At 39.2% G+C, this 22261-nt stretch overlaps 3 protein-coding genes across 9 annotated transcripts in view; 2 read left to right on the top strand and 1 right to left on the bottom strand.

Annotated features, from left to right (window-relative positions):
• Positions 1-5327, bottom strand: part of rsad1 (radical S-adenosyl methionine domain containing 1) — a 6224-nt gene extending 897 nt beyond the window's left edge. The window contains exons 1-10 of one of the 4 annotated variants that reach the window (XR_003442968.2): positions 4925-5327; positions 4069-4202; positions 3427-3631; positions 2780-3145; positions 2573-2636; positions 2357-2491; positions 1040-1187; positions 901-955; positions 501-807; positions 1-30 (exon numbers count right to left, since the gene is read on the bottom strand). The exon at positions 1-30 is cut by the window's left edge and continues 16 nt beyond it. Coding sequence is in view for 3 of the 4 variants with exons in the window: in XM_027162229.2 (XP_027018030.2) it covers positions 1-30; positions 501-604; positions 901-955; positions 1040-1187; positions 2357-2491; positions 2573-2636; positions 2780-3145; positions 3427-3631; positions 4069-4202; positions 4925-5068 (1385 nt within the window). In the remaining variant the exon portion in view is untranslated. The remainder of the gene's footprint in view (positions 31-500; positions 808-900; positions 956-1039; positions 1188-2356; positions 2492-2572; positions 2637-2779; positions 3146-3426; positions 3632-4068; positions 4203-4924) is intronic. The other 3 variants (XM_027162229.2, XM_027162230.2, XM_027162232.2) reach the window with 3 other exon arrangements.
• Positions 5328-10490: 5163 nt separating this feature from the next.
• Positions 10491-13404, top strand: si:dkey-120c6.5 (GTPase IMAP family member 7). Of its 3 annotated transcripts, none has more exons than XM_027162234.2 (4): positions 10491-10603; positions 11006-11044; positions 11126-11191; positions 11473-13404. In XM_027162234.2, exons 2-4 carry the CDS (start codon positions 11011-11013, stop codon positions 12444-12446), a joined length of 1074 nt encoding a protein of 357 aa, XP_027018035.2. In that variant the 5' UTR covers positions 10491-10603; positions 11006-11010; the 3' UTR covers positions 12447-13404. The 3 variants fall into 3 exon arrangements, with proteins under 3 accessions (XP_027018035.2, XP_047664140.1, XP_047664139.1); XM_047808183.1 differs by having other exon boundaries at positions 10528-10603; positions 10972-11044; XM_047808184.1 differs by lacking the exon at positions 11006-11044 and having other exon boundaries at positions 10516-10603.
• A 125-nt stretch (positions 13405-13529) lies between these two features.
• On the top strand, positions 13530-22096 carry btr02 (bloodthirsty-related gene family, member 2). 2 transcript variants are annotated; one of them, XM_027162233.2, is made up of 7 exons: positions 13530-13911; positions 15786-16082; positions 16176-16274; positions 17668-17895; positions 19810-19951; positions 20846-20872; positions 20961-22095. In XM_027162233.2, exons 2-7 carry the CDS (start codon positions 15789-15791, stop codon positions 21503-21505), a joined length of 1335 nt encoding a protein of 444 aa, XP_027018034.1. In that variant the 5' UTR covers positions 13530-13911; positions 15786-15788; the 3' UTR covers positions 21506-22095. The 2 variants fall into 2 exon arrangements, with proteins under 2 accessions (XP_027018034.1, XP_047664138.1); XM_047808182.1 differs by lacking the exon at positions 13530-13911 and having other exon boundaries at positions 20961-22096.
• The last annotated feature ends 165 nt before the right edge of the window (positions 22097-22261 follow it).

Raw genomic sequence — 22261 nt, 5'->3', positions numbered from 1 at the left:
GCCAAACCCTCCCAGGAACAGCGCAGTCCCCTGCAGACACAACCAGGGAATCAGAGCTAATCACACACACACACACACACACACACACACACACACACACACACACACACACACACACACACACACTCTCTCTCACACACTCTCACACACTCACTCACATCACACTCTCACTCACTCACATCACACTCTCACGCGCACACACTCTCACGCGCACACACTCTCGCGTACACACACTCTCGCGCACACACTCTCGCGCACACACACTCTCGTGCACACACACTCTCGTGCACACACACTCTCGTGCACACACACTCGTGCACACACACTCTCGTGCACACACACTCTCGTGCACACACACACTCTTGCACACAAACAAACACTCATGCACGTTTTTGCATATTTCACATTTTTGTATTTTATGACTTGGCTACATCACAACACCGCAGTAAGACGCCGCACTGCTACATGATTATTACATTTAACAGGGAACTTTCCGTTACCTGTCATCGAGGATCAGGACGCCTCTCTGTTGAAGGTCCTGAACGTCAGCTGAGGCACCAAGAACCTGATGTAGGTCTGTTTCAGGGCTGAACGCTGCCCAGTGCTGTTCCAACAAAACCAGTACATTAACACAAAGGTTAGATTCCACCGACTCCTCCATCATAACGTGTCCAGGCCACGATAAAACGCCAAGTCCTCGGTACATGCTCGCTAAACTAGCTACATTGAGATGGGCGAGATGTTCCAGGACCGACGCAAAGTTGATTTGTTTCCTCTAACAGCATGAAGTGATTTCTTCCTCTTACACTTATAGACAGACAGATCATCCAAATGAATAGAACTATTAAAATCCTGCTTACATCCTCATATGATCAATATCACATTAAATGTCTGACAGACCTGGTGTGAAATTCCTTCAGTCATTCGGAGTCCCATGACCAGCACCTCCTCCAACCTGTGACACAACACAGGTTAACATCCTCCACATGGGGTGTGTGCAGAGTGTATATGTGATGAGTTTTGAATGGACGGAGCTCACAGGCTGAGCTGGTTGAGCGGAATACGTCTGCGTGTCGCGTGTCCGTGCTGCCGAACTTCTTTTATCCAAACATCTGGCTCTAGCGTCTGAGTGCGTGCCTCACGATGAGCCATGCCCAGCGCTCGGGGAACAAAGCGGCCGTGAGCTCCTGGTACACAAATGATTAGGTTTTTCCTCCTATTTAAGTGGCAGCTACAAGACACAGCTCCGGTACAATCACACAGCAGCCTAGAGCAGCGCTCTAAATGCCCACTGAATATCAGATCCAGCTTTGGGTTAGCTTGGGGGAGCAAGTGGGGGCATTTTCACAGAGAACCGAACCAGGTATCATCCTGATACTCAGTGCAACAAACTGGGATGTGGGATTGGAACCAGAAATAAAACACACCTCTGATTAAATGTCTCAAATAACAAGTTATCACTTGACCTAGATCAAGTCTGTGTGTGGTATCTGTCTGTGTGTGGTATCTGTCTGTGTGTGGTATCTGTCTGTGTGTGGTATCTGTCTGTGTGTGGTATCTGTCTGTGTGTGGTATCTGTCTGTGTGTGTGGTATCTGTGTGTGGTATCTGTCTGTCTGTCTGTATGTCTGTCTGTGTGTGGTATCCATCTGTGTGTGGTATCTGTCTGTGTGTGGTGTATGTCTGTCTGTCTGTGTGTGGTATCTGTCTGTCTGTCTGTATGTCTGTCTGTGTGTGGTATCCATCTGTGTGTGGTATCTGTCTGTCTGTCTGTATGTCTGTCTGTCTGTGTGTGGTATCCATCTGTGTGTGGTATCTGTCTGTGTGTGGTGTATGTCTGTCTGTGGTGTATGTCTGTCTGTCTGTGTGTGGTATCTGTCTGTCTGTCTGTGTGTGGTGTCTGTCTGTCTGTGGTGTATGTCTGTCTGTCTGTGTGTGGTATCTGTCTGTGTGTGGTATCTGTCTGTGTGTGGTATCTGTCAGTCTGTGGTGTATGTCTGTCAGTCTGTGTGTGGTATCTGTCAGTCTGTGGTGTATGTCTGTCAGTCTGTGTGTGGTATCTGTCTGTGTGTGGTATCTGTCAGTCTGTGTGTGGTATCTGTCAGTCTGTGTGTGGTATCTGTCAGTCTGTGTGTGGTATCTGTCTGTCTGTGGTATCTGTCAGTCTGTGTGTGGCATCTGTCTGTGGTGTATGTCTGTCTGTCTGTGTGTGGTATCTGTCTGTGAACTTGTATACTTGTATATTATTATTATGTATATCTGTTTTTCTTTTCTCTTCCTCTCTTTTATTATCCCCCACTTTCTGCCTTTCCTCCATTCCCTTGCATCACTCCTGTCTTTCTTTTCTTCCTTCCTACCTTTCATTCTGTCCTTCCTTTCTGTCCTTCCTTTCCGTCCTAACTTCCTTTCCGTCTGCCCATCCGTCCGTCCATCCATCCTTCTTTCCTTTCCTTTCCTTTCCTTTCCTTTCCTTTCCTTTCGGTCCTTCCTTCCTTGTATCCAAGCAATTTCTTTGACAATTTACTAATCAGTCATTTAATAAATCTTCATCTAAGAAATGAGTAAAATCTTACCAGGTCCAACTCCTATATACGGCTGTGCTCTCCAGTAGCCCAGGTTGTGTGTACTTACAGCATTCTTTAAAACACACACACACACACACACACACACACACACACACACACACACACACACACACACACACACACACACACACACACCGATTAAGCCTCAGTGTCTTAGAAACTCGGCTTTAAGCATCATGGCTTTGATGACCTCACCTGTCTGGCAAAGTTGGACACCTCATACTGTAGGAATCCGGCCTGCTCCAGAATTTTCCGAGCAGATTGGTACATGGAGGCAGTGACATCATCAGCGGGCATGCTGACTTCTCCCAGCTGTACCTGCTTGTACAGGTGAGTTCCTCTCTCCAGGGTCAGCTGGTACAGAGACACGTGATCATCACACACGCGTAGAACCTCCTCCAGCTCACTTTCCCATGATTCCACACTCTGACCTGGAATTCCGAACATGATGTCGACCGACACGCGGCCGGGGCACAGGCTCCGAGCCTCTGCCAGCGTCTGCAGAGCCTGCACTGGGTCATGGTCCCTCCCGAGAACCCTGAGACTGGCATCGTTCAGAGACTGGGCAGAAACATGGACCAGAGCCAGGACCAGGACCAGGAGAACACAATCAGTGACACAGAGCTTTAGAATATACTTTAGAACCTCTAGAATGCAAATAATCTTCTTTTGAGCTGAACATCTTTAGAACAGTTAGAATGAACCATTCTAAGCTTTCCTTCTTTAGAACTTTAGTACCTTTAGTACTACAATAACATAAGAGTTAAATATATGTGTGTGTGTGTGTGTGTGTGTGTGTGTGTGTGTGTGTGTGTGTGTGTGTGTGTGTGTGTGTTTTGTACCTGCACCCCAACAGAAAAGCGATTGACTCCAGCAGACAGGAAGTCTGGGAGCGCGGTTCTTCCTGCAGATGCAGGGTTCACCTCCAGCGTCACCTCGGCGTGGTCACAGAGTCTCGTGTGCGCAGAGACGGTCTCCAGTACGGCGGCTACGGTGGAGGCTTGGGCCAGGCTGGGAGTTCCTCCACCGAAAAACACAGAGCTGATCCTAACACACATACACACATACATACACACACACACACACACACACACACACCGGAACTAGTACAGAAACATTAAAACATACATGTCAAGCTCAGATCTAGAGATTTTCAGCTTCAGTTTGTTTCTTTTTTTCTTTTGCAAATGACAAATGAAATCCGTTACTATTTTGTATGTAGAAACAACATCCCAACAGTTTAACAGCTTGATTAATCCGTCCTCTTCTGAGTGACACAAGATAGAAGGACTTGAACTTGTTACAGTATAGAGGTACAGGGGAATAAAGCTCATCAGTACTGTGTGTGTGTGTGTGTGTGTGTGTGTGTGTGTGTGTGTGTGTGTGTGTATCTCTCTCTGTGTCACTGCTGGCAGGTCTACCTATGAACACAATTTGTCCTCTGTAAATGCCGTAAGCGTAAACGTGTCTCTGTGTGCACTTACTGAGAAACGCGACTGAGCTGCAGCAGTGTCTGTGTCTCCTGCTGAAGGCACTCGGTCATAACCTTGTTATCCACTGAACGAGGGATGTACTTGTTAAAGTTACAGTATGAACATCGCTTCAAACAGTACGGCCACTTTTCACACACATACAGAGAGAGAGGGAGAAAAGAGAGAAAGAGAGAAAATAATCAACATCCTGGTGTGATGAGGTGGAGTTACTGCTGCCGCCGACACCTGGATTACTTTTCCTTATTACTGCAGTGTTTTATTCCTCTTACACCACAGAAACACTCAACATCAAAGCTTCACGTCTGACTGTTTGGAAGCTCTGACACTGGAGACTCCTTCCTGAACTGTTTAATAAACATTTCCTTTAAGAAAACCATGTTTATTTGGAGTGTCTGTCAGACAAGTCCCTGTGAATGAGGTGTTACTTCAGAAACGTGGATTTAATGCGTTACATATAAACCTGTGATCGATCTACATGGTCAACCAGTGTCTCATGGGATTGTTGTGTATGAAGCCGCACCGAGACTGTCATGTATGGTCTGGTCTTTATCAGCAATCAAATCTGTGCTGAACTCAGAGTTTACGATGACCCAATAGTTCCTCAGAGCTCTCGGATGCACTATTATAAACTGTTGTAGAAAGGACATTATTTACATTTACACTATTTACTGTCCAGTGTCACCCAAATGAGGATGATGTTCCTTTCAGAACCTGGTTCCTCTCAAGGTTTCTTCCCCATATCCTCTCAGGGAGTTTTTCAGGGAGTGCAATCACTTTTAGACCAACAAGCAACAGGAAACACACTAATTAATACACACTAGAACACAAAAGCCTTTTAAACACTCACATGGATATAAAGCGAAGCTTGTTGAGAATCTCGGGGATTTTCTTTCTGACTGCTGTGAACTCTGGCAACCCTACCTTCACCTGTCTGTTTACACGGACACATCAACCCAAAGCGCTGCAACAGGGGTCGCAAACTTCGTGCCATGTTTTTCAAATTTATTTACAAAATAGCGACTTTGTCTATACAACTATTTATATTTAAAAATATATATGTTCAAAACTCTATAAATGGAATATACGTATATTGTGAACGACTTTAACTTTAGCGCTAGGAGAACGTTTGCTGCCCGGAACTATTTCAGTGACGCACATGACGTCACTTTATATTTCGTTTTGTCCTAAACCACTCGAAAAAGTTACCACTTTAACTATAAATCCGCTAACTCACTATGTCAGGTTTGTACTTTATAAAGCGATTACTATTAAATAGGGAGTCATATTAAGACTCATAGAGTCTTAGTAAGCAGTGTAGGGAACGTGTACGAGGGCGCCTAAATAGAAGTTTTGGTGTGATTTGAGACGCGACCTTTTTTAAAGCGCGGTAATATACAGTTAACGCGTGATTACTGCCGCCTAGCGGTTCTATGAAGTAACACTTCCTTTATTTTATTTTATTTTTTATTTTATTTTATTTTATTTTCGAATTGTTTTTGTTCTTTTTAAACACAAAACCCAACCCTTGTTAAAATGATATATTAAGCATATTGTTCATTTTAAGGAAGTTTCTGAGAATACATAAATAAATAAGAATAAGAAAAATAATTAATTAATAAAAACTAATAAATTAAGTAGATAAAAAAGGGGATAAAAATATATAATTAAGGGGATGTGGTAGGTTATTGGTTAAGGTATTGGGTTACCAATCAGAAGGTTGTGAGTTCGATTCCCAGGTCCACCAAGATGACAATGTTGGGCCCCTGAGCAAGGAACTTAACCCTTAATTGCTCAGTCGTATAAAATGTAATTCACTCTGGATAAAGGTGTTTGCTAAATAATATAAATGTAATTGTATTGAATTAGGATTTGATTCAGCCTCTCATGCTTCTAAAAGTTGTCTTAGACTTGTTTGGCCTCCCGGTTTTTGTCATGATCCTCACTTTATTAGGATTAGTAACATTCAATTTCTTTGTCTTGGGAAATGGCTAAAAAAGAAAGTAATGGAAAAGTTTATTATAACGTTTGTCAAATAACTGCACATTTAAAGTTATTAGCCTGTTTGTCTTTGCAATGTTGAGATGCAGTGTTGAGATGAGGCCGACTCTGTGGGGATCCTGAGACATCTAGAGATGTTCCAGCTCCAGTTGGACTCTGCTATACTAAAGAGGAGATACCAACTCCATGTGGTCTTTGAGGACAACAATCTCCTCATCAATACAACATTTATCAGACTGTATATTTATAATCACACCCTCCAGTGACACTCATATGAGGATGAGGTTCCCTTTTAAGTCTGGTTCCTCTCAAGGTTTCTTCCTTTACCATTAAAGGGAGTTTTTCCTCACCACAGTCACCTGAGTCACCGCTTTGAGACAATTTCAATTGTTAAAAGTGCTATACAAATAAATTTGAATTGAAAAATTGCATTCATTCATTCATTTTCTACCGCTTATCCGAACTTTTCGGGCCACGTGGAGCCTGTGCCTATCTCAGGCGTCATCGGTCATTAAGGCAGGATACACCCTGGACGGAGTGCCAACCCATCGCAGGGCACACACACACTCTCATTCACTCACACACTACGGACAATTTTTCCAGAGATGTCAATCAACCTAATAGGCATGTCTTTGAAACCCCCGAGGCACAGGGAGAACATGCAAACTCCACACACACAAGGCGGAGGCAGGAATCGAACCCCCAACCCTGGAGGTGTGAGGCAAACGTGCTAACCATTAAGCCACCGTATCCCCATTGAAAAATGTTTGCAAATGTTTGAATGTTTAAAATATAAATCTCATATGTAAAGTGTATATAACAGTGTGTGCTTATAACATTAACATCCCCTAAGAGAAAACATCAAAACCACATGGTGTTATTGATGGTGGTGTTATGTATCTGAAAAAACACATAACACAAAAGGTAACCCTTCCTCAAAATGTCATGTTTTTATAGATATTTTTGACAGTTTCTTGCTGTTCTTGTTCTTGTTAAATAGTTAAATAAACTACTGCGGTGTGCACTTTTTGTCCAGGATCTTTACTGCTTTAAACGACAAACAGAAAGGGGGCTTATTCAGGCATTTGACATTGCTGTGATCTTGACCCTGTTCGGATTGATTACACTATCATTCTACACAAACTGTTTGATTACATCTGTACTGTCAGATGAAGAGATCAGAAAAACACAGCAGTTACTCAGCACTTTCTTGTGTCTTTTTGTTTTTGTCAGGTTTTCTTTACATCCCTCATAAAAATAGTCAATAACAATCAAACAAATGAATGTAATGAATCTTCAAGTCAAGTCAAGTCAAGTCACTTTTATTGTCACATCCCCACAGCACATGTGCCTTGGTGAGTGAAATTCTTAGGAAAACTCCAGAAATTGCAGAACAATTATACAGATAATGAGTTGACAGGTGAAAATGTGCAATTTGCTCATACATAAGTCAGTACAATATGTGTGTACAATATGTACAATTAACAAACATAATGAAATCAACATGTGAAAATGTGCAATATGCTCATACATATAGTCAGTGTACTATTGGGCATCCTTACAGTAGCACTACACATTATATGCAATATGTACTTATATACGTATATGTGTAAATATATGTAAATATATTATATGTAAAATATTATAAGGTGCAACAGATAGTACAGGTACAGAAGTGTCATGGATGTGCATCGGATGGTATCTCGTGGTAACAGATGGATTATTGTATTAAATGCAGTGTGTATGTATAGTTCAGTGTGTACAATGCAGTGTGTGTGTATAGTCCAGTGTGTACAATGCAGTGTGTATGTATAGTCCAGTGTGTATAATGCAGTGTGTATGTATAGTCCAGTGTGTACAATGCAGTGTGTATGTATAGTCCAGTGTGTATAAATATGTATAGTCCAGTGTGTATAAATGCAGTGTGTATGTATAGTCCAGTGTGTATAATGCAGTGTGCATGTATAGTCCAATGTGTATAATGCAGTGTGTATGTATAGTTCAGTGTGTATAATGCAGTGTGTATGTATAGTCCAGTGTGTATAATGCAGTGTGTATGTATAGTCAGTGTGTATAATGCAGTGTGTATGTATAGTCCAGTGTGTATAATGCAGTGTGTATGTATAGTCCAGTGTGTACAATGCAGTGTGTGTGTATAGTCCAGTGTGTATAATGCAGTGTGTATGTATAGTCCAGTGTGTACAATGCAGTGTGTGTGTATAGTCCAGTGTGTATAATACAGTGTGTATGTATAGTCCAGTGTGTATAATGCAGTGTGTATGTATAGTTTAGTGTGTATAATGCAGTGTATATGTATAGTCAGTGTGTATAATGCAGTGTATATGTATAGTCCAATGTGTATAATGCAGTGTGTATGTATAGTCCAGTGTGTATAATGCAGTGTGTATGTATAGTCCAGTGTGTATAATGCAGTGTATATGTATAGTCCAATGTGTATAATGCAGTGTGTATGTATAGTCCAGTGTGTATAAATATGTACAGTCCAGTGTATATAAATGCAGTGTGTATGTATAGTCCAGTGTGTATAATGCAGTGTATATGTATAGTCCAGTGTGTACAATGCAGTGTGTGTGTATAGTCCAGTGTGTATAATGCAGTGTGTATGTATAGTCCAATGTGTATAATGCAGTGTATATGTATAGTCCAATGTGTATAATGCAGTGTGTATGTATAGTCCAGTGTGTATAATGCAGTGTGTATGTATAGTCAGTGTGTATATTGCAGTGTGTACGTATAGTCCAGTGTGTATAATGCAGTGTGTATGTATAGTCCAGTGTGTATAATGCAGTGTGTATGTATAGTCCAGTGTGTATAATGCAGTGTATATGTATAGTCCAATGTGTATAATGCAGTGTGTATGTATAGTCCAGTGTGTATAAATATGTATAGTCCAGTGTGTATAAATGCAGTGTGTATGTATAGTCCAGTGTGTATAAATGCAGTGTGTATGTATAGTCCAGTGTGTATAATGCAGTGTGCATGTATAGTCCAATGTGTATAATGCAGTGTGTATGTATAGTTCAGTGTGTATAATGCAGTGTGTATGTATAGTCCAGTGTGTATAATGCAGTGTGTATGTATAGTCAGTGTGTATAATGCAGTGTGTATGTATAGTCCAGTGTGTATAATGCAGTGTGTATGTATAGTTTAGTGTGTATAATGCAGTGTGTATGTATAGTTTAGTGTGTATAATGCAGTGTGTATGTATAGTTTAGTGTGTATAATGCAGTGTGTATGTATAGTTTAGTGTGTATAAATGCAGTGTATATGTATAGTCAGTGTGTATAATGCAGTGTATATGTATAGTCCAATGTGTATAATGCAGTGTGTATGTATAGTCCAGTGTGTATAATGCAGTGTGTATGTATAGTCCAGTGTGTATAATGCAGTGTGCATGTATAGTCCAATGTGTATAATGCAGTGTGTATGTATAGTCCAGTGTGTATAATGCAGTGTGCATGTATAGTCCAATGTGTATAATGCAGTGTGTATGTATAGTCCAGTGTGTATAATGCAGTGTATATGTATAGTCCAATGTGTATAATGCAGTGTGTATGTATAGTCCAGTGTGTATAAATATGTATAGTCCATTGTATATAAATGCATGTGTGTATGTATAGTCCAGTGTGTATAATGCAGTGTATATGTATAGTCCAGTGTGTATAATGCAGTGTATATGTATAGTCCAGTGTGTATAATGCAGTGTGTATGTATAGTCCAGTGTGTATAATGCAGTGTATATGTATAGTCCAGTGTGTATAATGCAGTGTGTATGTATAGTCCAGTGTGTATAATGCAGTGTATATGTATAGTCCAGTGTGTATAATGCAGTGTGTATGGATCTTAAAATGGAAATTAGGGGAGATGTAATAAGGGTTGAGATTGAGAAAGGATATACAACGTGTCATTATATATGACATTATATATACAACATGTCATTATTATATCACTCACATCTGCTGTTTTTAAGGGTTCCAAGAGATGAAGGTTTGTTTGAACCCAGCCGGTCACAGACTGTGTCTATAAAATTTATAAATATAAATATATATTTTGTTATGTTGTTAAAGAATATCGCCCATAGAATTCTTCTGCTTCCCATATTATATATTATATTTAGTATAATTTGATAAATTGTTTTCTAGTATGTTTTCTGTTTTTTCTCTTTTTTTTTGTAGATATTTAATGCAATTTTATTCACATTTTTATATTTTGAACATTTTACTTTGAGGTTATTCTTCTGATACTGCAGAAATGCACATTCCTATTCCTGTTATCACTTAATGTTATTAAATTTACAATCAGTTATTTTCTGTTTCTGTTGAAATTAAAATGATTGTCTTTATAATGATTATCATTGCTCTGGATATATTATATAACGTACAGCTAAAGGATATGACATCAAACACGTTCGATCTGGCAACCCAAATACTTTCGGTTTCAATCATGGCGTTTATTGCGGCTTAGTTTACTATTTTGCTGCTTAAACGGGTCTCAGCGACGATAAAAGGTAAAGTTTTCTGCATCTTGCACGTTTTTATCTGTGTTTAACTCCTTTTTTTTGTCGTGGTAGCTGTTTGTGTGTCGGTATTTTTGAGATCATCACACTGTTGCGTCATCGTGCATACATATTTTATGTAACTGGACATTTATTAGTATGTAGAAATGCCATCAAGTAATATACCGCACTTTAAGGAGTTATATATATATATATATATATATATATATATATATATATATATATATATATATATATATATATATATATATATAATGCTTCAGATCATATCTTATATGTCTAGAAAATACTATTACTACTACTACTACTACTACTAATAATAATAATAATGGATTGTTTTTGTATGACACATCCTGAAGACACATCCTGAAGTGTGTACATCTCTTTTTACAGACATCATGAGTAAAATTCCCAAGATGAAAGTAGCTGAAGGTGAGAAAATGGTCTAATTTTGTGGGGATCACTGTATAATATATTGTTTATGTTTCTAAATACTTTCCTCATGCCTTTCAGGTGCACTGCCAGACAGGCCTCCTGTAAAGAGAAAACGCAGGAGTAGCATTTTGGAACCGCCTTCTAGTAAGTAAACAATAAATTATTATTGCTGGAGTTAAATGAAAAATCCTCCATTATTGATTTATGATGACAAATCTTTATAAGTAACATTTCATTTTCATTGACGTCCAGTGTTTTATTTGTAATTCGATTCCGCATCATCTATTTTATTGCCGTTAAGGCAGTCTGGGATGGAGGCTTCCTTTAATAAGAATATTATTATCCTTTAATTAATCGATTACATGTATTTGAATATGTTTATTGTACATAAAACTAATGGTTCTCTACTAAAACCTGATTTCCAGTGAGAATTATCATATGTGGAAGCTCTGGTCATCATCAGTTCTCTGTCACTGAGTCGATCCTGCAGAGAAAGGTGTTTCACGATGATAAAGACACTAAACTAACTACTAAAACCTCTGGGAAGATCCTTGAAAGAAATGTGACACTGATTAACACCCCAAATCTTATTGATCATGATTTATTTCACTACATGTCAAAAAAAGAGCTGAAGAAGGCGGTCTGTTTCTCCTGTCCAGGGCCACACGCCGTCCTGTTTACACTAAACCCGTCTGAGATCCCACCGAATGTGAACGACGTTTTTAAACAGTTAGTGAAGTACTTTGGAGATAAAATCTTAAAGAACACAATGGTGGTTTTGTACCATGAAGAACAGCAGTTGACCAAGCAGATTGAAGACAGTGTGAAGAAAAATAAACACTTAAATGAGCTTCTTAACAACTGCGGCCAAAGATGCCTCTTCTTCAGCAGAACGAAGAACACGAGTGGTGGTGACGTTACAATGGAGCTGTTTGAGAAAATAGACAAGATGGTGGAAGATCATGGGATTTTTTCTAATCCAGAGTTTGAAGATGCTGAAAAACGAATCATGAAAGAAGAAAAAATCCTCCAAGATCAGAGAAAGAAGGAGGTCAATGCAATGGTGGAGGAACTGAAGAAAAAGTATTCTCGGGATGAGCTGGAACGGGAAATTGAGCAGTATAAAGAAAAGATCAGGTTAGAGAACAGGGAAAAGGCAGAGATGCTGATCGCAGACAGACTCGGCTTTACTCTCAGACTTGTCGATTATGCAGCGGCTGTAGGGAAAGGAGCGTTTGCAGGGACAATATTAGCGGGGGCGATGGGGTATCCGGGTATGGCCGTAGGAGCAGCGGTCGGTGCAGTACTGGGTGGTATGTTAGGTGGTTTTTTTGGAGCAGTTTGGAACATTATCAGTGATGCTTTATCAGATTTCGGTAGACATGCAACTTACACTTAATCGTAGAAATGCACTTTTATCATCAGCAGGTTTGATGATTAATAAGGCAGGTCTTTTTATACAGATGAGCTATTTGAGAGATTGGTGGTAAAACCTTAAACTATACCACTGTATAAATCCAATGTTTTATCCTTTGCACAGTTTTGCATCACTTAATGTATGTGCAGCTTTCAGGTTCGTATTGCTTTTACATGTCGGTGTTTTGTCAGTTTATTACCTTTGCTTATTTTGCACAAATAAACCACACAATCACTGACAATCCTCACTGCAAACAATCACATAAAATGTATAGTTAGAAATCAAGAAGAAGCCAATCCAAGTGCAGATGAAATGAAGGGAATACAATTGAGGGAACAAAAAAACAATAGGAAGTATAAAGATGAGCAGAAGTTGTGCAGCACCTCGGCACCTCAGTGTGTAAACGTGCAAAATGTACAAAACTTCCAAACCAAGAAAACAAATGAAAGCCAGAGATAGGAAGGTCTCTTATTTAAGATATAAACATTAAAAAAAAAGGTGTCTAACACATAAAGAAGTCCACATGGCCAGTATTTAAATCTTACAATTTATCGAGCTTTCAACAAATGATCTCTGGTCACATTTTACACTCATTATGTGGCAGGACGCACACTAATGGTCCTATTGTCTAGGAAACATTCACATGTTTCAGCTGGGACACTTTTTTTGTAATGTAATGGTACTGTATGTAGCATGCATGTTTACCTGGGTGTGTATTAGCTTTAAGTTGTTATCGGTTTGTGCAGCCGAACAATCGTTTGTCTCTTTAATTTTTTATTTTTTTTTATTCAATTTCATAATTGGACCATTGGACCATTCTAGTATTTTTAATTTTTGTATATTTTATACTATTTTATTCACATTTTTCTTTTATTGTCAATGATTTTTTTCTATTCACTGATAGCACAGAAATGTTTGATTAAATGATTATTATATATAATGTTGTGCATTGTCGTTACTTCCTGTTATCACTTAAAGTTATTAAAGCTACATTAAAATCGGTTTTTTTTGTTTCTGCTTAATATATAATAACTTTTTTTTTTACCCGAGACACATGCTGAGGTGAATGAGCTGTTACTGTAGAAATGATGATGTATCCGAACATGAACATTAAATCATGCACAAATTTATACACTTTAAAATATTGAAATTAAAATAATTCTTTTTGTTCTCTTTTGTTCAGTAAAAAAAATCTAATATGTTTCTATACTATTTGACAGAAGGCTCTTTTTTCAGCAGCTTCATTCATCTAAAGCAGAATGAAAGGAAACGGGTCGTCCCTGTATGCGTACCTGCATGTCTCCCTCCCCTTGTCCCTCCCCTTGTCCCTCCCCTTGACACAAACACACCTGCAGATATGATCACAATGTTTTAAGTCACTAGTATAGTAACTGTTGTGAGAGAAGCAGAGACGAATAAGTGGTTCAACACACAACCAAACATCCAGGTAAGATTCAACCAGGCCATTATCACTATATGTTATATTTATACGCACACACACACACACACACACACACACACACACACACACACACACACACACACACACACACACACACACACACATACACACACACAATTCCCTACAGGACAAAATGTTAATTCTCTTTATTTATTGTTACAATAAGAGATATGATTCTAACCATCCAGCTCCTAAGATTTAATATTTTTTTTTTTTTTTTGAATGATTTCTACCTTAGAAATAAAATGATGAATTTGACTTTGAGGTCTTTAGAGTTTCCAGAGTGCAGAGAATCTCTACTTCAGCGCTGATTTGTTTCTGTGACGCTGTGAGATGTGAGATGTGGTTAAACCTGTTCTCTTGCGTGCCTCCTGTCTGGGCGAATAGTTAATGAGAGCAAATGTCTACAGCACAAAGCATTTACTACGTCAAGAGTGTACCTTATTCCAGAGCAATGATTCATCAGATTCTGAGTATGCGAAAAATCTGTGGTTATAAATCTGCATGTCAAAGTATTTCTTGTATTGATCGTGCTTTGTATGTTTGTATACAGTAGTTGTATAGCTGTAAACGGTTTCAGTACCAGGAAGCGCTGTATGTTCTCAAATGTAAACATTGTCTCGAAACTTCCATAGCCTTGGTTAGTTTTTGGAACACACCCAGCTTTTTGTCTCCGTTGACCTTTCTGTCAGAGTGATAAGAAATGCTAATGTTTTAGAAATGCTAATGTTTTAGAAATGCTAATGTATACATGTATATGGTGTAGTTTCTCATATCGTGTTGTGTATTTTGACTGTATTTTTCAGCACAGTGCCAAAAAAATCAGATTCAGATCAGAAGAACAGCAGCTCTGTCAGTAGTTCTGACCTGTCAGTAATTCAAACGACAGCTTGTTTGCGATTCGATCATATGGTGAAGATTTCAGGAAAAAGGTGTTAAATAGCATTTTCGGGGGGTAAAAAAATGTCAGTGTCAGTGTTTAGGACAAAACAAAGTGTTCAGGACCGAAGAGCAGCAGTTTACACTTTGTGGTTTCTGTTTTTTTTTGTCTCAAGATCAAAATAGAGAGAGTTTGTTGAAGGAACAAGTGTTTATAGCTGCTAGGATTTGTTCCAAAGGCACTCCATGACATTATACCAAGTAATTTAAATGGGACAAAAATACATTGTGATGTTCTAATCACATAAATAGATTTAAAAAAAAAAATTCTTTGTTGTAAAAAAAATAAAGCATTTTTTTCACACACATGCAAGTCACAAGTAAGTCTCAAGTCATGAATGTCAAGTCAAAGTCAAGTCGAGTCTTTTTTTAATATTTGTCAAGCAAGTCTCAAATTTGCGACTTAAGTCTGACTCGAGTCAAGTCGAGTCCCCCGTCTCGGAGTCGTTTAACTCAAGTCCGAGTCAAGTCTCAAGTCATGAATGTCAAGTCAAAGTCAAGTCGAGTCTCAAATTTGTGACTTAAGTCTGACTCGAGTCAAGACGAGTCCCCCGTCTCGGAGTCGTTTAACTCAAGTCCGAGTCAAGTCTCAAGTCATGAATGTCAAGTCAAAGTCAAGTCGAGTCTTTAATATCTGTGACTCGAATTTGTGACTTAAGTCTGACTCGAGTCACCCACCGCTGATTTTTAATGTCATGGTGGATGACTGATTTTCCTCTAGCACACTTCCTGACAACATTTAGATAACACTGGATAAAATAAATCATCATTCAGATTGCTTTTTTTTCACACACGTCGTCGTGTCCTGCACAGATTTATCTGCTGGCTATCTGAAAACTTGATTAGACTCACTGCACAGTGATGTTACGTCGCTTAAACTTGACCTGATTTGGTTTAAGAAGCTATAAATATTTTTCCAGGAAATGGCATCGACCTTCAGCCTTCTGCCGGAGAAGTATTTCCGGTGCACGCTGTGTGAGGATATCTTCAGCAGTCCGGTCACAACACCTTGTGGTCACAGCTTCTGTAAAGTGTGTTTGCGCAAATACTGGAGCCGCACCGGCTCGGGCAAATGTCCTTTCTGCAGCAAGGTCTTCACCTCCAAACCTCACCTCAGCATCAATCGTATACTAGCAGATGTTACAGAGCAATACAGAAAATCACGGAAAGATGGAAAAGCGAAATCTGTCAGTGTGGGTGGACTTTTAAACGAAACTGTAGGTAGCATTTTGTTAAAGAGTTTCAAAAGTTCTTAAAGCGAAGGAGGATTTTTGTCTGAATGAACTAAACGGTGGTTTTCTTGTCTGAAGTATGAGCAGATAGAGAAAACAGACACTGAGGTGGAGCACATGATCGAAGAGAGGATTCAGAAAATGGAGAAACTCAAACAGTCTCTTAAACTCCTGAAGGTGAGTCTGTAAGATTAGATACCTTACCATTATTAATCCCCTGTAGAGTGAATTGAAGTTTATACAGCACCGCAAGTAAGAGGAGTAACGTCACCAAATGCTAGAGTCCTACTTGTATAAGTACAGCTGCACAATCTTTGGTATTTATATAATATGTATGCGATATCTGTGGAATGTGTGAGTCAGTCAGTGGTGTAGGAGGTACTGGTACCAGTGTGTTGTGCAATCTGATGGAAGATAGTACGAAATAACCCCAGAGATGTCTTCAAGCATGTGACTGGATGAATATGTGACTAAACATGTTCATAGGATTAAGGATTAATCCTATCCTTCCTCACCAGCTTGCCCAGTTTTTTGGAACAACCAGTCCCAGTGCCACCTTCCCACGAAGTGTTACCTTTTTCCTCAACCATGTGCCTCAAAACATCTCATTATCAGCAGTAAAATGAGCCAAATACATGTATCTCCAGTAAATAGATTGAATACGTGACAATAGAATATATTCAATAAATAAATAGATCATATATAAACAGATAGAAAGACAGAATTCTGATTCTTGTTTTTTCTAGTAAGCTTGACAGAGATTTAATGTGAAATAGACGTGTGAATCCGACTTGGATCTCGCCACACAAAGGTTTTTTCTTTAGAAGTAGGAGCTTGAAGGAAAAATTTGCTGACATGATTGATGCAGGGGGCTTGGTGGTTAGCACGTTCACCTCACACCTCCAGGGTTGGGGGTTCGAGTCCCGCCTCCGCCTTGTGTGTGTGGAGTTTGCATGTTCTCCCCGTGCCTCGGGGGTTTCCTCCGGGTACTCTGGTTTCCTCCCCCGGTCCAAAGACATGCATGGTAGGTTGATTGGCATCTCTGGAAAATTGTCCGTAGTGTGTGAGTGTGTGAGTGAATGAGAGTGTGTGTGTGCCCTGTGATGGGTTGGCACTCCGTCCAGGGTGTATCCTGCCTCGATGCCCGATGACGCCTGAGATAGGCACAGGCTCCCCGTGACCCGAGTAGTTCGGATAAGCGGTAGAAAATGAATGAATGAACCTACTCACTGTTATTGACAGGGCTGAGAGAGAGTATCCTCCTCCCACACAGGTGGCTGCAGCATCATTGGAATTCAGTCCCGCAATTGATCTCCGCCGTATCGTTTGGCGAAATTTAGTGTTTGGCCAGAGAACATTTAACTTTTAGACAGCTTGAAGAAATGAATCACTGATGTAGCATGCAGAGGTCAGGTCTAAACAGAAACAACCTCCCTAAATAGACTACATTCATGAAGTGACTACACTAATTGAAGAGATATTATAGAGAATTTGGTGGAGTGTGTGGACAGGCTGACGTTATAAGCCACGAAAGACATTACAATGTCTCTGACTGTGTTCTCCTGATCAGAGCTCGTGTCTGCGGGAGGTGCAGGAGAGTCATAGGGTCTTCTCTGCCCTCCTCAGCTCGGTGGAGGCAGCTCACAAAGCGGTGGTGGCCGAGGTGGAAGAGAAACAACAAGAGGCTGAGAAACGAGTGGAGCGACTCATGAAGGAGCTGGAGAAAGAGATCGCAGAACTGGAGAGTGGACAGACAACACCGGACGATCTTCTGGATACTAAAGACTTTCTTAAAAGAGTGAGTTCTGTTATCAGTGTAAACAAATGACAAATATATTGAAGCCTTTATTTAATTTATCGCCTCATATACATTAGGACACATGGGAAATCTTTTCTTTGCATATTCCAACTGAGAAGGCTGGGGTCAGAGCTCTATGATACAGTGCCCCTAATGCAGGGTGAGTTAAGGGCCTTACTCAAGGGCCCAGCAGTGGCAGCTTGAACCCTGATCCTCCAATCAACAAGCCAGAGCCTTAACCACCTGAGGCAGTTCTCATGACAGTCAGTAGCAGATGAAATATAGCCACAATCAGCGATCTCAGTGTCCTAACAGTGTGAAAAGGGTTCTGAAAAATGATTGGTCGATGATTGTCATATTTGTTAGTATTTTTTAGTACAAAAATGCTGAGTAACTCTTACATTCAACCCCAGTGGATTCAGGATTAATACATGCTTTGAAAATAACTCCGTAATTTAAAAGAAAAATGAATAAATATGATTTTATTTGTTAAGGTTTTGCATCGCAGTTCTTTGACACTTCACATCTGAATCTGTCTGTTATGGACAGAGGTGGGACGTAACGGAGTAAAAATACTTCGTTACTGTACTTAAGTACATTTTTCTGGTATCAGTACTTTACTCCACTATTTATTTTTCGGACAACTGTTTACTTTTACTCATTACATTTTTACACAAATATCTGTACTTTTTACTTTTACTCATTACATTTTTACACAAATATCTGTACTTTTTACTTCTTACATTTTCAAAACGGACTCGTTACTTTTAGCATTATTCCTTCTCATTGAGCGCTGTTTCCAGCCTATCATCCTATCATTATGCGGCTTTTTCCCCATGTGACTGGTGTACTGTATTATTTACTGGCTATCAGACATAGACTAAGGATAGCGGAGCTAACAATGAGCAGCGCCTACAAAAGGAATGGATAATGTTAATTCTGAGGGAGTCACCAATGTTAAAATAACTAACAACGAGGACATTCCTGAACACACATGGCCATATATGAGGGAGATGTTTGAAATAATCGGGGTCAAAAAGGATTCCTGGCGAATGCGTTGCGAATTGTGTCACCCAGGGGCGGTTCTACACCTTTTTTAGGGTGGCTTCAGCCCCCTGTCTGTAATCTCAGCCACCCTAAATCTATAAGGATCATCTTTACTTTCATAAATAAACTTTATAAATATATATATAACATGACGTCCAGTTACCAGCATGACACTAAACAGGTAGTAACAGGTAGTAACAGGTAGTAACGGCGACTTTTTACTTAAGTACATGTCAGAGCCCATACTTCTTTACTTTAACTTGAGTAAAAGAGTGTAGTCACTACTTCTACTTTAACTGGAGTCTTTTAAAAAATGAGTATCTGTACTTCAACTTGAGTAATGTTTGTCAATGTTTGCCACCTCTGGTTACGGATGATATGTTTAATCCATTTTTAATCCAGTTTTTCAGTGAAAACTGTAACCTGTATCAAAGCAGCACTTACGATTTTATGATTTGGTCATTTTATATATTTGCGTGCACTATCATGAGATTATTTCTTGTGCATTTGCAAATCCCAAATATGTCCATCTCACTAAAAACACACGTCTACCTAGCAGCAGGTGGTGCTGTAGCTCTGATGGTGCTGACATTCTTCTCCAAAGCCAACAATACAGTCATTTATTCCCAGTTAATACCAACATATTCAGTGTCACATATTATGTCCATGTATCTCTAATTCTAATATGATTTGATCTCAACAAGCCGTATATGCCAGGACGGTTACATTGAAAACTTTGAGATCATGGAAAATTCTGGAAATTCTGGAGACATGTGATGAAATCTGTCCTTACCCCCCAAAAATCTACACAGTAAATGTTATTTTTTTCTTTATTAGATAAAACTATTATTGTTTTCTTATTTGTAGAGTTTCCTTCATTTACCCAGAGAGATGAGGGACTGGACAAAGGTGACTCTGGAGACAGATCCATGTGTGGGATTCACCAGGAAAGCCATGAGCGATTTCGTCAACAACGTCAGGGCCGAGGCTAACAAACTCTCTAAAGCAGGTGTGTATGTGTACAACGTGTTTTAACACACCGTCAATCTGACGTACGAATATCAAGTACGTCATTCAGCTCTCGCGCTTTTCCTTCTATCAAAAAAGTTTTATTTGTTTCCATTGTACAATTAAATTAATTATAAAAAAAATATGCACATAATCTTATAATCTAGTACTTTGATAGAATGCAGAGATGGAGGACTCGAGTCATATGACTTGACTCGAATCAGATTTAAGTCTCATATTTGAGACTTGCTTGACAAATATTAAAAAAAGACGACTTGACTTTGACTTGACATTCATGACTTGAGACTTGACTCGGACTTGAGTTAAATGATTCAGAGATGGGGGACTCGACTTGACTCGAGTCAGACTTATTATTAAAAAAAGACTCGACCTGACTTTGACTTGACATTCATGACTTGGAAAGTTTGTAAAAGTCATGTTTACTACAAAAAATGGAACAACTCAACAAAAAAAAAATACACAGGAATTATAAACAGGAATATTTAAATAAAAAAAATTGTGAACTTTTGATATTGTTAATGATAATAAGTAAAAAGCAGGATGCTGTTATTAATAAATTACAAAATAAAATTCGTAAAAATAAATAAATAAATAAATAAATAAATAAATAAAGTTTAGAATTTGCTAACTTAAATTTAAACTCAATTTCATATTTTAAAATATGTATTTTCAACCTTTAACTTTTTTGTTATGTGTCATTTTTTCTAGAAACATTTTAATGAAATGACAAAAAAGTGTCTGATTATGAACAAATCAATTTTTCACCCATTTACAGTCCTGTATTTAGACCTGGACTTATACACCAGGTGATTAAGAGGGAAAATCTGAAGCATGAGTTGCAAATAATCTGAAAGTGTTATGTTTGATTTCACAGAGCTGAACAAGCTGCAGATATACACAGGTATGTTTGAGTCTGATAATCGTCACCTACAGTTAAAGTGTTTGTATGGTGGACGTGCTGCAGAGCTGACGGTCTCTTTTTCTCACAGTGGACCTCACACTGAACCCTCGCACAGCTCACGCCAACCTCTCGATCTCAGACGACAGGAAGCAGGTCAGACACACCACCAAGGAGCAGGAGGTTCCTGAAAATCCCAAAAGGTTTGACCGTGTGACCAACGTGATGTCCAAGGAAGCCTTCATCTCAGGTCGACACTACTGGGAAGTAGAAGTAGGAAACAAGACGGACTGGGACCTCGGCGTGGCAAGAAACTCTGTTAACAGGAAGGGGAAATTTACCGTCAGTCCATCAAACGGCTTCTGGACGCTCAGCCTGAGGAGTGGAAATCAGTACACGGCTAACACGCTGCCTCCGACCAGTCTGTCCCTCACCTCCAAACCCAGAAAGGTGGCCATTTATCTGGATTACGATATGGGACGTGTTTCCTTCTTCTGTCCTGATTCAGGGATTCATATCTACACGTTTACAGACAAGTTTAATGAAAGACTTCATCCGATTTTTAACCCCAGACGACTGCACGGAGGCAAAAACGCTGCGCCGCTCATCCTCACCAGCAACTGCTGCACCATTTAATCTTGGTTTTTTTTCATGTTCGTATTACAGTTAAATCTCTAATGAGCTTGAAAAGAAAAGACACAACTAATTTATTTTATTATAATTACATAATAAATATCTAAAATTGTTTTATTACACCTTTACTGTATAGAAATAAGTATAAATGCTATGAAATAAAATGATTAAATGGATACATGATATGTTTAAACAGAACGACACGCTCGCACAGATCTTGGGACTCAGGAGACTAGACAACTGAATGACAAAACAGAAACCAGGAGACATGATGACACAAAAACACACAAACACAAACACAAGGACTCCAAGCTGTCCGTGACAAAAAGCTGTACTGTATATCAAACCTCAGGTTCAGATGAATGTACTCTTTCTAATACACTATTGTTGTCATAGCGACAGCAAAGGAAGAGACTATGTACTATGTTTCTCGTCTATCTTCAAGACAGACAGATTTACACTTAGCACTGGTGAGGGAACTATTACATGCAGCTGCTATAAATATAATATATCAATAATAAGTGTAGCGATTGGTGATGTGAGAGGAATTAAAGACTGTAACAGAACGTCCAGGTGTTCGACTCCTTAAACGGTCGATCGTTCAGGAGAAGCATTATAATGGCAAAACAGTCTTGTTTTGAGTTCATGAAGAGAAAAGTAGAGAAATCGAAAGCGAAAAAGAAAAGCCATAAAAACAGGAGTCTGAGAAGGCGATAGATGAAAAAGAGGATGGAGGAGAATGAGGGGTGGGGTTCAGGG

This window comes from Tachysurus fulvidraco, chromosome 24 (genome assembly GCF_022655615.1).
Source record: "Tachysurus fulvidraco isolate hzauxx_2018 chromosome 24, HZAU_PFXX_2.0, whole genome shotgun sequence".
NCBI lineage: Eukaryota > Metazoa > Chordata > Actinopteri > Siluriformes > Bagridae > Tachysurus > Tachysurus fulvidraco.
The sequence above is the reverse complement of the archived record's forward strand: the minus strand, read 5'-3'. Positions and strand labels throughout refer to the sequence as shown.

Excerpts from the sequence above, each read along its gene's own strand:
- si:dkey-120c6.5 (XM_027162234.2), top strand. The coding sequence starts at position 11,011 with ATGAGTAAAATTCCCAAGATGAAAGTAGCTGAAG. Across the intron at positions 11,045-11,125 it reads CAAGATGAAAGTAGCTGAAG|GTGCACTGCCAGACAGGCCT; the intron begins GTGAGAAAATGG and ends CATGCCTTTCAG. Across the intron at positions 11,192-11,472 it reads CATTTTGGAACCGCCTTCTA|TGAGAATTATCATATGTGGA; the intron begins GTAAGTAAACAA and ends CCTGATTTCCAG.
- btr02 (XM_047808182.1), top strand. The coding sequence starts at position 15,789 with ATGGCATCGACCTTCAGCCTTCTGCCGGAGAAGTATTTCCGGTGCACG. Across the intron at positions 16,083-16,175 it reads GTGGACTTTTAAACGAAACT|TATGAGCAGATAGAGAAAAC; the intron begins GTAGGTAGCATT and ends TCTTGTCTGAAG. Across the intron at positions 16,275-17,667 it reads AGTCTCTTAAACTCCTGAAG|AGCTCGTGTCTGCGGGAGGT; the intron begins GTGAGTCTGTAA and ends TCTCCTGATCAG.